At 67.7% G+C, this 13,465-nt stretch overlaps 1 protein-coding gene across 1 annotated transcript; it reads left to right on the top strand.

The window, feature by feature from the left end:
• The first annotated feature begins 749 nt into the window (after positions 1–749).
• KCNH4 (potassium voltage-gated channel subfamily H member 4) lies at positions 750–13,372 on the top strand. The gene is made up of 16 exons (XM_055790155.1): positions 750–923; positions 4,126–4,359; positions 4,490–4,621; positions 4,825–4,952; positions 5,962–6,205; positions 6,442–6,599; positions 8,019–8,226; positions 8,430–8,624; positions 8,889–9,088; positions 9,496–9,745; positions 9,849–10,063; positions 11,102–11,149; positions 11,263–11,630; positions 11,776–11,882; positions 11,985–12,061; positions 12,169–13,372. The coding sequence occupies exons 1-16, from the start codon at positions 848–850 to the stop codon at positions 12,640–12,642; spliced, it is 3,114 nt and encodes a 1,037-aa protein (XP_055646130.1). The 5' UTR covers positions 750–847; the 3' UTR covers positions 12,643–13,372.
• The last annotated feature ends 93 nt before the right edge of the window (positions 13,373–13,465 follow it).

The raw sequence follows: 13,465 nt of genomic DNA, 5'->3' as shown, positions 1-13,465 counted from the left end.
CACCCGCGGGCCCAGCTGGGTGGATGCCGGGGCAGAACTGGGGTGAACCGAGCCTCGAGCTGGCTGCCCAGGAGTGGGGGGTGTTTGTGAAGCCCCCATAAAGGGCTTGGAGCATCCCCCGGGATGCCACAGCAGCAGGAAGCCTCTGGTGACCCTCTCGTGGCCACAAGTCCCTGATTCCCACCCCCACCACCCTGTCCCCACGCAGGACTCCTGCTGGGTCCTGTCACCCCTGGGTGCCCCTCTGGGGGTCCCATGGGCCACGGCCTCGCCCTGCAGCCCCCCGGCTGAGCCCCAAGCGGTGGGGCTGGGGCTGATGTCCCACAGCAGGTACCCCCCTACCCACCGGGACCTGCCCCTTCCGCAGCCTCCATGGGACCGAGCTGGTCCTGGTGCCGGGCAGATTCCGGTGCAGTAGGTCGCGGCACCGAGTGGGTCCCGGTGCCAAGCACATCCCAGTGCCGAGCAGATCCCGGTGCAGTGGGTCCCGGTGCCAAGCACATCCCGGTGCCAGGAAGATCCCGGTGCTGAGCAGGTCCCGGTGCTGAGCAGGTCCCGGTGCCGAGCAGGTCCCGATTCTACCGACCCGTTGTCCCCCGGGCCCCAGCGCCCTGCCCCCGGGCGGGTGCCGGTGCCCGCCGGTGCCGAGGCCCCTCCCGGTGCCGGCGGCGCGCAGGGCCCGGGGCGGGGCGGGGCGGGGGCGGGGCGGGAGCCCCGGGCGGGCCGGGCCGGGCCGAGCCGAGCCGGGATCAGCCCGCGGCGCCGGGGCCGCACCTGCGGAGGGGCCCGGGGCGGCGGCGGAGCCCAGCCCCCGGCCGCAGCCCCGCGGCGGCGCCCCGGCGGGACCATGCCGGTGATGAAGGGGCTGCTGGCGCCGCAGAACACCTTCCTGGACACCATCGCCACCCGCTTCGATGGCACACGTAGGGCCGGGACCGGGTGGCGGGGAGCGGGGAGCGGCCGCGCTGGGCACGGGGGGGTCCGGGCAGGGGGAGGCGCTGCCTCCCGGCGAGTGGCGGGGGGAACCGGGGCTCGGCCCGGCCCCCAGCCCCGCGGCTCGGCACGACGTGAGGGTCCACGCGCTCTGCACTGTCCCGGGGACCCCCCTCCCCCGTGTCCGTGTCAGGGCTCGGTGCTCGGGACCCCATGACCGGACTCTGTGCTCCGGGATCCCCCGTGTCCGTGTCCGGGTTCGGTGCTCCGGGATCCCCCGAGTTCGATGCTCCGGGATCCCCCCGCGTCCGGGCTCGGTGCTCCGGGCTCCCCGTGTCCGGGCTCGGTGCTCCGGGACGCCCCGTGTCCTGTCCGGGCTCGGTGCCCCGGGCCCCCCGTGTCCTGTCCGGGCTCGGTGCCCCGGGCCCCCCGGGCCCCGGGCAGCCCCCGCGCTGCTGTCCCCGCGGCCGGGGCCGCGCTCAGCACCAGGGACAGAGCCCGGGCGCGGCGGGAGGGGCCGGGCGGGGAGGCCCGGGGGGCGCGGGGGGGGAACCGGGGGGCGCGGGGGGGACCCGGGGAGAAGCCGGCCGGGCTCACCCCGCTCCGGGAGCCCCCAGGGGCCCGTCCCCGCCCCGTCCCCTGCCCGAGCCGTGGCCAGTCCCGGGCAGGGACACACGTGCGGGTTGTGCCTGCCCCCGCGGGGCTCGGGGTGCTGCCCCAGGGAGCCCTCGGAGCTGTGGGGCAGCCGTGGGGCACAGCCTGTGCCTGTCACCTCTGTGTCACACAGCCCTGCGGCCACGGACATGGCGGGGCCCGTGGGGAGCCCCGGTGCTGCACAGGACAGCCCCGAGCCCCAGTTAGCAAAGTGCCCGCTTGCTTGGGGTTACATCCCGGGAAAAGGTGGATCCCAGTAACGGTGTGTTTGGGCAGGGGCAGGCAGTGGGGCCTGTGTTGTCCCAGCACCATCCATTTTGGGGTCATTTCCCACAGCTGGAGGTGTTGCTGGTGTGTCCCCAGGAGCTGGGGTCTCCTCCATGTCCATGTCCATGTCTATGTGCTGGGGCCAGGGTGGATTAAAGCCCCAGCACACTGGGATCATGTTGGGCTGCCACAAGCCAGCTGCTGGCACTGCTGGCACCATGCAGCCACCCAGGGACAGGCTGTGTTCAGGGTTGATCCCAGGTTTCCCCCAAATCACCTGGAGCAGGGTCTCCCCAGCCAGCCGCCTGCAGGGCTGGACATCTCCCAACTTGCTGGGAGGAACTGGCATGAAGATGGCACTGAGAACCTGCAGCCGCCTCCCACAGCACCATCAGGGCACCGGGAGCACCCCTGGGGCATGTGTTGGGGGGGATGCTGGGCTGGCTCCTGGCCTGGTGTGATGTGGAGCATCCCAGATGACACAGGGTGTCGTCATTTGCCCATCGGAACTCTCCGTTGGGATGTTACCTGTGAGACTGCAATGTGTAACGAGGCCACCAGCACCCTGAGCCTTCCCCAGCCCAGACCCAGCTGCGCCCAGAGGTGCCAGGGCAGAGCTGCATGTGCCTCGAGCTGGTGATCCTTTGACAGTCGCTCCCCAGGGCTGGATCTGGCTCTCTGAGGAGAAGGGTCCCCAGGGGAGCTGCCTGCCACACCCTGACACAAAGTCCTGGGAATTTGCCCGGGGGGGGGACAGGATTTGCCCCACAGCACCCTGGCAGCATCCTGCCTTGGCTGGGCCAACCTGCCTTCCAGGCACTTTTAAACAGTGTCAGGCTTTGTGGGTTTGCTGTGTCTCTTATCGGCTTTATCTGCCATGGAGAGGGGCTTTAGCTGAAGTGATACACCGTGTGAGTTAACCCTGCTTCTCCCAGGCAGCCACTGCCCACTGGGCCCGAGGCTGTGTGTCCAGACAAGCTGGCTACCACAGCAGGGGACTGCCGAGCCCCCCCAGGGCTGCGTCCCCCTGCTCAGCAGAGCTGCTCCCAAATGCAAGCCCTTTTTTCTTTTCTAATAACACGTCCTGGACAACACTGTAATCCTGGCTCCCCAGAGCCAAAATCTGGCCTTAGTCACAGCTTCAAGCTATTTTTGATTCTCCAAGCTAATCCTGGGCTGAGCTGTGCTGTGGTGGCCCCGCTGCACCCCCATCGCGCTAGGGCTGCCTGTGGCTGCCATCCCCTCCTTCCTGCAACCTCCTCTGCCCTTGCCCTGCCCTGGCACGGCTCTGCTGTCGGTGCCCGGGTGCTGTAATCTGCTGCGGGCTCCCCTCCTTTGCTGTGAGAAGGAGCAGGACACATCTGCTGCTCCTGGTGCCTGGGCTGGGGGGGTGCAGGGGTGCTGGGAACCCCCGGGCTGGAGACCGTGTCAGAGCTGGGGGTACCCCAGTCTGCCCTTGCCGGGTGCAAATACAGCCCACGCTGGCCACGCATCCCAGCTCCTTGGCATCCTTTTAGCACGAGGCCATCTGTCCCGCTGGCGCAGAGCCTGCAGCAAGGAGCTGCTGCGGCCCCGGGGGCAGAGCCCCTGCCTGGCCCACAGCTGGGGGGGCTGTGGGGTGAAAGAGGCTGCTCTGCAGCTGGGCAGAGCAGGGGGCTGCCAAGGGCTTTCCTCTGCCTGGTGCCACCTCTCTGCCGGGGCAGGCGTGGTGCTGGGGAGGCTCCGTGGTGCTGTGACAGACCAAGGACACTGCATTTCCCCTTCACCTCCGGCTTGTGCCAGCTCAGCACAGGCCCTCGACTCACCCCAGGCTTGTGGCTTTTCTCCCACCCTCTCAACGGGTGTCCCCGCGGTGCTGTGCCTGGGGATGGAGGTCCCAGCACTGCAGCCCAGCACCTCTGGGCTGGCAGCACCCAGCTGGGTTTGCCACTGCTCCTGCTAAGCTGCCTGAGCCCCGGCGGGAGGTGGGAGCGGCAGATGGTGAGGGGGAGGCATGAATCGCCTCGCTCGGAATCGCGTCTCTGGCGATGGGAGCTGGATCTGGGCTCCTTCCCCTTCCAGTGCATGGGGATGGGGTTCTGCCTGGATCAGGGCCTCAGGATCAGGCAGGGGATGAATGAGCTCTGGGAGCAGCTGGGGACAGCCCACAGCTGGATGGAGACCTGCCTTTTCTTCCCAGTGGGACCCGTGGGGGGCTGGGAGGGCTGGGCTCCCCTTCACACCCCCCCAGGGTGGCCCGGAGCCCTCAGGGGTGGCTGTGTCTCCTTTCAGACAGCAACTTCATCCTGGCCAACGCGCAGGTCCGCCGCGGCTTCCCCATCGTCTACTGTTCCGACGGTTTCTGCGACCTCACCGGCTTCGCCCGCACCGAGGTCATGCAGAAGAACTGCAGCTGCCGCTTCCTCTACGGGGCCGAGACCAGCGAGCCCGTCCTGCAGCGCATCGAGAAGGTGCTGGACGGCAGGCAGGAGTACCAGACCGAGGTCTGCTTCTACAAGAAGGGTGGTGAGTGGTGCATGGGGCTGGGTCCTTGCCCACAGCTCCGGCTGGGACTCGGCCCCGTGCTGGCTCCGGGGTGAAGCTGCCAAGCAGCAGGGGGGCTGTCCTGCCTTCACCACCCCTCTCCTCCACCCAGGAACTGCCTTCTGGTGCCTGCTGGACATCATGCCCATCAAGAACGAGAAGGGGGAGGTGGTGCTCTTCCTCTTCTCCTTCAAAGACATCACAGAGAGCCGGGGCAGGAGCCACCCGAGTGATAAGAAGGAGGGTGAGCCACAGCTATGGGATGGGGAGGGGATTTGGGGAGCAGTGTGCACAGTGGACATGTGGCAAAGGGGCTCCCGTTTCCCTGCGGGGTTCTGCCCGCCTCTGTGCACCTGTGCAAGGAGGGCTCCCTGCAGCAGCCCTTGCACCGTTGCACCAGCAGCAGCACAGTGCTCCCGCTAACCCAGCGTGTCTTGTCTGCCGCAGAGAAGCAGAAGAGCAAGAGGCCCGGGAGCTCACATCTACGGGCAGCACGGAGGCAGGGCCAGACGGTGCTGCACCGGCTCAGCAGCCAGTTTGCCCGGAGGGACCGTGGCGAGATGAAAATCAACCGTGTAAGGACCTGGGGGAGCCCTCAGCTTTGCCCAGTGCCTCCCGGGCTGGGGCTGCGGGTAGGCTGGCAGTGCTGCAGCTCCCCCGGGACCAGCCCCGCAGCCAAGACTGCGGGATGCTGTTCCCATGCACGCACCTCACTGGCCTCCCCAGGCACTGAAATGCCCTCCATCCCCAGCAGCTTGCACCGTGGTCCAGGTTGTAAATATGGTTCGTTGGCAGCGGGAGAGAGAACAGCAGGTTGCCCGGAGCTTGCCGTGGGGAGAACAGATCTGGCAGCTCTTGCAGGGCTGTGTCTCTCCTCACACATTAGCTGTCAGGAAAACCCAGCCGCTTGCTTGCAGCACAGCTGTGCCAGCCGTGGGGAGCACCGTTACCAGGCTGCAGCAGCCATGAGCACTGGGGCTCCCAGCCGCAGCAGGGACCCGTGTGTTGTTTCTGTGCCAGCCCATTCGCGTGGCTGCAATGCCCCAGCGCAGGGTCCCCAGGCATGGCCACAGCGATGGGCATCACCTACAGACGTGGGGCCAGGGTGGGGGTCTGTCACCAGCAGAGACAGCCGGGGGTCCGTGCTGGAAAACAGGCAAAGGGTTTGCGTGTGCCAGTCTTGAACTTTGGGGGATTGTGTGGGATAGACCTGGCTCTCCCCTTACCCAGGTTGGGCTCTCGCTGCCCCCCAGCAGTGCCGTGTCCCTGCAGGGGGGGATGGCTCTGCCCCAGGGCGCGAATTGGCACCTGAGATGGTTCTGGGCCGCAGCTGGCAGCAGCAGCAGCGGATTACTGTTAATAGCATTAGCATAGCGTTAATTCATGTGCCGTAAGCAGGCATTCTGTGCCCATCTCTGAGGGTGACCTCAGTGCAGCCTGTTGGAAAAGGGCATCCATCACCATGGTATCAGGGAGTGTCAGCCAGGCTAGCAGGACTCAGGAGAAGGGGGGGCTGTGGTGGCCTCCCACCCTCGCGTGGGACAGCCCCTGCACAGTGTGCCACCCTGTTGCTTGCTCCCCCAGAATGTGTTTGAGAACAAGACGTCCATCCCTGAGTACAAAGTGGCCTCAGTGCAAAAGTCCCGCTTCATCCTGCTCCACTACAGCATCTTCAAGGCCCTCTGGGACTGGCTGATCCTCCTGGCCACCTTCTATGTGGCCATCACTGTCCCCTACAACGTCTGCTTCACGAGCATGGAGGACAGCCTGTCAGCTGCCCGCAGCACCATCGTCAGCGACATCGCTGTGGAGATGCTCTTCATCCTGGGTAGGTCCGTGCCTGGAGCCAAACACCCATCTGGGATGGGGACATGGCTGGGCAGGGCAGGGATGCGGCCAGAGAAGAGGACCTGAGGGGTGGCGGAGAGCGAAGCTGGTGCTGCTTTGCCCCTGCTGCTGGTGCTGAGCACCCCAGGAGTGGACCTGGGTTGTCCGCAGACCCCAGCCCAGTTCTCCCAGCCATGGCGGGGGTGGTGAGGGCTGGTCCTGCTCTCCCCGGGGCAGACATCATCCTGAATTTCCGGACGACATATGTGAGCCAGTCGGGCCAGGTGGTGTACGACCCCCGCTCCATCTGCATCCATTACGTGGCCACCTGGTTCTTCGTGGATCTGATTGCTGCTCTGCCCTTCGATCTGCTCTACATCTTCAACGTGACCGTGGTGAGTGCCGCTTGCGCCGTGGGCAGGGGCAGCGGAGGGGGGGGAGGTGGCCCTTTCCCGGGGATCCGCTCCTCGCACGCCTGTCTGGGAGCAGCGCAGGCAGCGAGGGGAAGCAGCAATGGCAGCTACAGCAGGAAGCCTCCCACGCACCTTAATTTAACCAGAGGCTGCCACAAACGACAGTAACTGCCAAGACACCCCTCCCTCCAGGAGCTGCAGGCAGACGCCCGCCCTGCACCCAGCACCCCTGTGCTCTGTCTGGGGAACAGGGCAGCTCTGTGTCTGCGTGCAAACACCTTGTGCGCACACACCCCGTCGCAGCGAGGGGCACTTGCACGTGTCCTGCTCTGCAGGGGGTGAGCATGCACACGAGGCACACGCCAGTGATGAAGGCAGGTCCCAGCCTGCACCTCACTGGGGTCCCAAGGGGTCCCGCAGCGCCGCGGGTGCAATGGGCTGCGCAAGTGCACTGCTGGCATCAGCCCCTTCCCATCCTCTGCCAATTGGGGCAGGGAGGAGAGGAGGGAGGCAAGCGCAGAGGCTGTAATTACGCTTATTGGAGGCAGAGCAGCGTGTGGGGAGGACAAGGGCACTTGGGGCTGGAAGTGCCCCCCTGAGCCAAACTCAGCTCCACTCACACCCTGGCGGTGTTGCCCAGCAGGACAACAACGGCGACCAAGGCAGGGGCATGTTCCTGGGGCTGTGGCCGCATGGGCCATCACTGCCTCTGCCGAGGCTGGGCATGCCAGGGGCGCACACTGTGGCTGGCTGGCTGGGCAGCCCTGGCAGGGACCCTCTGGGCAGTGGGGAGCTGAGCCACCCAGGACTGGCTCCATCCTGACCCACCTTGGTGGGGTCTGACCCCGGCATCTGCTCTGGCACAGCCCCTGCCCCATGCCCCTGCCCAGCCCATGGCCCTGGGCTCCTGTGAGGTGTGAGGTGCTGGCAGTGGGAGAAGGATGATGTGGGAGCTTTGTGGGAGGTGGGAGGCCCTGGGGCGCTCAGCATCGCTGCGCATCCAAAGCCACCTGCCCCGGGCATCTCTGGCTCCCTTTGTCCAGGATCTCTGTGGGCAAGGCACAGCATCTTGCTGAGCCCTCTCCTCACAAGCAGATCAGATCAGCTCTCTGCCAGCACAGCTTCACCAAATGCAGCCTCTGATAGCAAAGCCACTGCTGCCTGCCCCCCCTCCCACCCCCCTGCCCCTCCCCAGCGCCCCACATCTCTCCCAAGCTGTGACCCCAGCTGAAGGCTGCCCGGGGGCCAGCTCTTCCCAGCTGCCCCCATAGCCCACGACCTTTGTGGTGGATGGGTGATGGTGGTGGTGAAGGCTCCCTGCCCCGGGGGGAGCTGGGGGGGGAACCTTGCTTGCCCCTGACTGCCGCTCCGCTGGGTTCACCCACCTGCCCCGCTCCCCAGACCTCTCTGGTTCACCTGCTGAAGACAGTGCGGCTGCTGCGGCTGCTGCGGCTGCTGCAGAAGCTGGACCGCTACTCGCAGTACAGCGCCATGGTGCTCACCCTGCTCATGTCCATGTTCGCGCTGCTGGCCCACTGGATGGCATGCATCTGGTACGTCATCGGCCGCAAGGAGATGGAGAGCAACGACCCCCAGACCTGGGACATCGGTGAGTGGGGCTGCCTGCATGTGGGGGCTGCGTGGGGTGGGGGCATGCTGGGGACACCCGGCCTCCCCCGTGCTGCAGCATGCCGCTGGCGGGAGGGAGCAAGCAGAGGGCAGTCCCGTGGGGTGGGCAGCAGCGGGGGCTACAGCCCCTCTGGCTGGGGCAGGGACCCTCGGTGAGCGCTAACCCCTGGCTGTGCTTGGCAGGCTGGCTGCACGAGCTGGGCAAGAGGCTGGAGGCTCCCTACATCAACAACTCAGTGGGGGGCCCCTCCATCCGCAGCGCCTACATCGCCTCCCTCTACTTCACCCTCAGCAGCCTGACCAGCGTGGGCTTCGGCAACGTCTGCGCCAACACCGACGCTGAGAAGATCTTCTCCATCTGCACCATGCTCATTGGGGGTGAGGCAGGGAGCGGGGCAGGGCTTGGGGGGCTTCGTCTCCAGCTGCAGGAGCAGCGGGTGCGGCAGGTACCCAGGCAGGTTGCTGGGGGGAGGCGATGAACAGCTGTGGGACAGCCCTGGGGCTGGGGTTAGGGGAGAAGCCCCCCATGCTGCACGCCTCAGCCCCGCGTTGCTGGTGGGGGCAGAGCCCAGACCCTGCCTGGGTGCCCCTACGCTCCAGACGGCCCCATGGTGGGCCTGACGCTGCCCTCCCGGCCCCCAGCGCTGATGCACGCCGTCGTCTTCGGCAACGTCACCGCCATCATCCAGCGCATGTACTCCCGCCGCTCACTCTACCACACCCGCATGAAGGACCTCAAGGACTTCATCCGCGTCCACCGCCTGCCCCAGCAGCTCAAGCAGAGGATGCTAGAGTACTTCCAGACCACCTGGTCGGTGAACAATGGCATCGATGCTAACGAGGTAGGAGGTGTTGGCTGGGCCGGGCCAGCCCCCCTCCACCCCCCAATGCTGCACCCAGCCTGGGGGTGACGGGGCTGGCAGGGCCAGCTATGAGAGCGCAAGCGTGTGCGTGTACGTGTGTGCAATTGTGTGCGTGTGCAGATGTGCACATGTCTGTGCTGTGTTGCTGGAGGGACCAGAGCTGCGTGCCAGGTCTGGGGCAGATTCCTGCCAGCATGGGCAGCGGGACGTGGAGCAGAGGCAGCCCACCACCACGGCCACAGCTGTCCCACGTTTGCCAGCTGGGACTGCTGGGCTCTGCGAGATGCTCCGCTCCAGAGGGGGATCTGTCCCCTGGGGCTGTCGGACTGTGGGGGAGGCTGCTCCCCGCCACCCGCACCCCAGCACCCCGGCCCCACTCTCCCCAGCTGCTGCATGACTTCCCCGACGAGCTGCGCGCGGACGTGGCCATGCACCTCAACAAGGACATCCTGCAGCTGCCCATCTTCGAGACGGCCAGCCGGGGCTGCCTCCGCTCCCTCTCGCTCCATATCAAGACGTCGTTCTGCGCCCCGGGGGAGTACCTGCTGCGCCAGGGCGATGCGCTGCAGGCCAACTACTTCGTCTGCTCCGGCTCCCTCGAGGTGCTGAAGGACAACGTGGTCCTGGCCATCCTGGGTGAGGGCAGGTGGCGTGGGCTCTCCCCCAGCCCCTTCTGCTGCCCGGCTGGGTGAGGGGCCCCAGGCTGGCGCTGCTAGCCCACCCCGGTCCCCTCCTGCAGGCAAAGGGGATTTGATCGGAGCCGACCTGTGCAGCACGGACCGGGTGATCAAGACCAACGCAGACGTGAAGGCGCTGACCTACTGCGACCTGCAGTACATCGGGCTGCGGGGGCTCTGCGAGGTGCTGCAGCTCTACCCCGAGTACGCCAGCAAGTTCACGGTGGACATCCACCAGGACCTGACCTTCAACCTGCGGGAGGGCAGCGAGATGGAGGTGGGTGCGTGTCCTCCCTCACAGACCCCTTCCCGTCCTTGCGGCCCCAGAGACCAGAGCAGGGCTGGGGCTCTGCACGGCCACGGGAGGGGAGTTTGCTCCCTGCTCCCAGTCCCCAGGCTCCGAGGCTGGGGCAAGGGCTGTGGCTGTGCCACCATATCCGTGCAGGTATGTCCCATCCTGGCTCCTCTCGGCTTTGCACAACCCAGGCAACTGGAAGCAAGAGCATTTGCAATGCAGGAGGCTGAGGCGGATGGAAGGCTTGGAAATGGGGGGTAGAGGGGACTGGGGGCTTACTGTGGGACAGGCAGCTGGGGCACAGCCCCCCCGCCCCGTGCACAGGAGGCAGCGCTGGGGACTGCCAGGTTTAGTCACGCTGCTGACTCTGGCAGCTGGGGGGATGTTCTGGTGCAGAAATAGCTCTGCAGTGCTTTCCTCCCCCGTCTCTGCTGCTGGTTCTGCACTGGCACCAAGTGGCTGGGGGCTCCTCCAGAGCATCACTCCCCAGTACCCACCGCCCCAGGCCCTGTAGAGGTGGAGTAGGAGGTCGCCCTCTAGATCCCAGCTAGCCCTACCAAAACCCAACGTGTCCATCGCCCAGGAGAGGTATAAATAAACTGAGGGTGAGGATGCCAACAGAGCTTGCTCGGTCCTGCAGAAGCCCTGAGCACCCTCCCTGGCTGGTGGCATGCTCCCGGGGGAGCTGATGCTCTGATGGCCGAGCCAGGGCTGGGATTTAGGGTGCAGCCTTGGCTCCAGCTCGGGACACGCAGGCCAAGGTTGGGCAGTTCATGAGTGATGATGGCAGCAGAGGAAGGAGAGTGGGCAAGGGGCTGCAGATGCCGGTGCTGGGGCTGATACATGGGCCCAGGGGAGGTTTGGCCGTCCAGAGGGGCACTGGGAGGCTGGGTGGGCTCTGGGCTGAGGTGGGGAGTGGGTGGGTGCGTGCCCAGCACTGTGTCTGCCTGTGGCCAGTCCCCACCGAGCCATGTGGGGTCCTGGGTGCTGCTGAGCCAGTGCCATCTGCTCTCCCCGCAGGGGCTCTGCCGCTACTCCCGGTCCCCACGGCTGTCGCAGGCACAGCAGGTTTGTGCCACGCTGGGGGTGGGCAAAGGGGAGGATGGGGCAGTGGTGGCTGTGCCCAGCTGTGGCACCTACACAGGGACCAGCCCTGAGATCCTGCCTGCACCCACCCGCAGCCTCATCCGGAGAGCGGTGCTGCCCCGGAGAAGCCCCTTCCCTCCATCCTGGAAGACGAGGAGGAGCCTGACGAGGTCTTCCAGCAGTCACCGGCCACCATCACCAGCCGCAAGCTGCTGCTGCCCCAGCTGAACAGCCCGGCTCGGCACGGCTCCCTGAGCAGCCTCCTGGGTGATGAGCTGTGCCAGATCTCAGCCCTGCGACGCAACTGCCGCTCCCCGGCCCGCTGCAGCCGGGGCCGCAGCCCCTCTCCGCGGTGCCGGAGGGACACCCAGCTCCCGGAGCGGGATGGTGGTGCTGGCAGGAGGCCGGCCAAGCTCCTCATCCCCTCCCTGCACACCTACGGTTCCCCGGACCTCAGCCCCAGGTAAGGCTGGGACATACCGGTGGCTCGTCCTGCTGGTGTGGGTTTGTGCAGGCCGGGCTATGTGAGGTCCCCGGAGGCCACTGGGCATGGTGGCAGAGGGGCGAGGAGGTGACGAGGGCCAGCCCTCACCCCCTCCCCGCCCTAGAGTTGTGGATGGGATTGAAGACAACGGGGGGCTATCAGAGCCACAAGCCTTCTGCTTCAACGTGGACCCCCCGCTGCAGAGCGCGGCGAGGGACTCCCCCACGTCAGGTACCTCCAGCAGCTGCAGGGCCAGGGCCAGGCCAGGGGGGCTGGCCGCGGCACTGGGGGGCTCAGGGGGCCGTCCACCACTGGCCATGTCTTCCCTGGCAGGGACTGATGCTGGTGGCCCAGCCCTGGCGATGGAAGCAGAGGAGATAAAGCAGAACATCAGCAGGCTCAACCAGGAGGTGCGGCGGGGGCTGGGGGCACATCCCAAGAGCCCCGGGAACGTGGGTGGGGGGCTGGGCGGGGGGCAGCGGCCGGTGCTCACTCACTGCTCTCCCTCCCCTTCCAGATCAACCACCTCAACCAGGAGGTTTCCCACCTCAGCCGGGAGCTGCAGTGCATGATGGAGCTGCTCCAGGGTCGTCTGGGGACTCTGCAGCCCCCCACCTGCCCCTACCGCCTGCCCCCCACCGCCTCCCCGCCCCCCCGGCCCTCCCCACCCTCTGCCCCGGTGCCCCCCTCGCCCCCACCCGTGCCCCCCAGCTCCCGCAGCTCCCCCTCTACCAGCCCGCGGGTCAAACGCTGCCCCGTCCGCAGCCGCTCGGCCCACGCCGCCGCCGGCTCCCCCATGCACCCCTGGGTGGGCACTGAGGGGCCATGCCCACCGCAGGGGGAACCCCCCAGCCCCGACCCCCGCAAGGCCTTGGCCTCGCAGCCCCTCTCGCTGCCGCCCCGCTCTGCCCGCTCCTTCCCCGGCTGCTCGGCCGGGGGTCGGCCCCGCGCCCACCCGCAGCCCCGCTCCAGCTCCGCCAGCTCCCACTGACCCCACGGGCACCGGGGTGGCGGTCAGGCCCCTCGCCCCCGGGGACCCTCACCCTGGGGGCCCCTCACCCTTGGGACCCCGGCCCGCCGCCCTGCTGTGCCCGTGACACGCCAGCTCACCAGGTCCCACCCCGGCAGCCCCAGCCCCCCGGGGGGCAGCCACCGGGAGCGGGGCAGCAGCGGGGGGGGTCCCCTGCACCCACCACCCCGCTCCCGCAGGACCCCCACCCCGGGGGCAGCGCTCGCCCCGGCCCGACACCAGCAGGGATTTTGATACGATTTTATACTCTTTGCCCACGGGGGCTTTTTTAAAACCAGGCCAGGCCCGACAGACCCCCGGGACCCCCCCCCCCCGGCGCCATGCCCAGGGCCGTGGGGCTGGGGCTGGGCAGCACTGCCTCCCGGGGGCGGGAGGGGCTGGCGGTGGGGTCTGTGCTCGGGGCCGGTTCGGAGGGTCCGGGGGGTGTCTCTGGGGGGTGCCCCGGGGGGGACACGGTGGCTCCCGCTCGGCTGGGCGGCTCCCGGGCCTCCGGCGGCTGCGGTTTGTGCGGTGACGGCCGGCCCAGCCCCGCCCCTCCCGCCCCAACGGGAAATAAAGGCTCTATTTTTCCAACCCCGGCTCCGGCTGAGTCTGTCCCCGCCGCCGCCCCCGGCGCCCTCCCGCCGCCGCCCCGGGACCCCCGTGCCCGGGCCCCGCCGGGGGCGGCGGGACTGCAGCTCCCAACGGCCCCCGCGGCAGGCGCGCCTCACGTGAGGCCGTGCGTCGGGAGGGGACGTGGCTCCAGCGGGGCGGGGCCCGTCTGATTGGCAGGTGCCGCTGCCTG

Source organism: Falco peregrinus, chromosome 18, assembly GCF_023634155.1.
Source record: "Falco peregrinus isolate bFalPer1 chromosome 18, bFalPer1.pri, whole genome shotgun sequence".
Taxonomy (NCBI): Eukaryota; Metazoa; Chordata; class Aves; order Falconiformes; family Falconidae; genus Falco; species Falco peregrinus.
The sequence above is the reverse complement of the archived record's forward strand: the minus strand, read 5'-3'. Positions and strand labels throughout refer to the sequence as shown.

What these genes read in the sequence shown, in the direction of transcription:
- KCNH4 (XM_055790155.1), top strand. Translation starts at nt 848, where the DNA reads ATGCCGGTGATGAAGGGGCTGCTGGCGCCGCAGAACACCTTCCTGGAC. An exon ending in ACATCTTCAACGTGACCGTG is followed by an intron (nt 6,600 to 8,018) that starts GTGAGTGCCGCT and finishes CCCGCTCCCCAG; the next exon opens with ACCTCTCTGGTTCACCTGCT. An exon ending in TCCCCGGACCTCAGCCCCAG is followed by an intron (nt 11,631 to 11,775) that starts GTAAGGCTGGGA and finishes TCCCCGCCCTAG; the next exon opens with AGTTGTGGATGGGATTGAAG.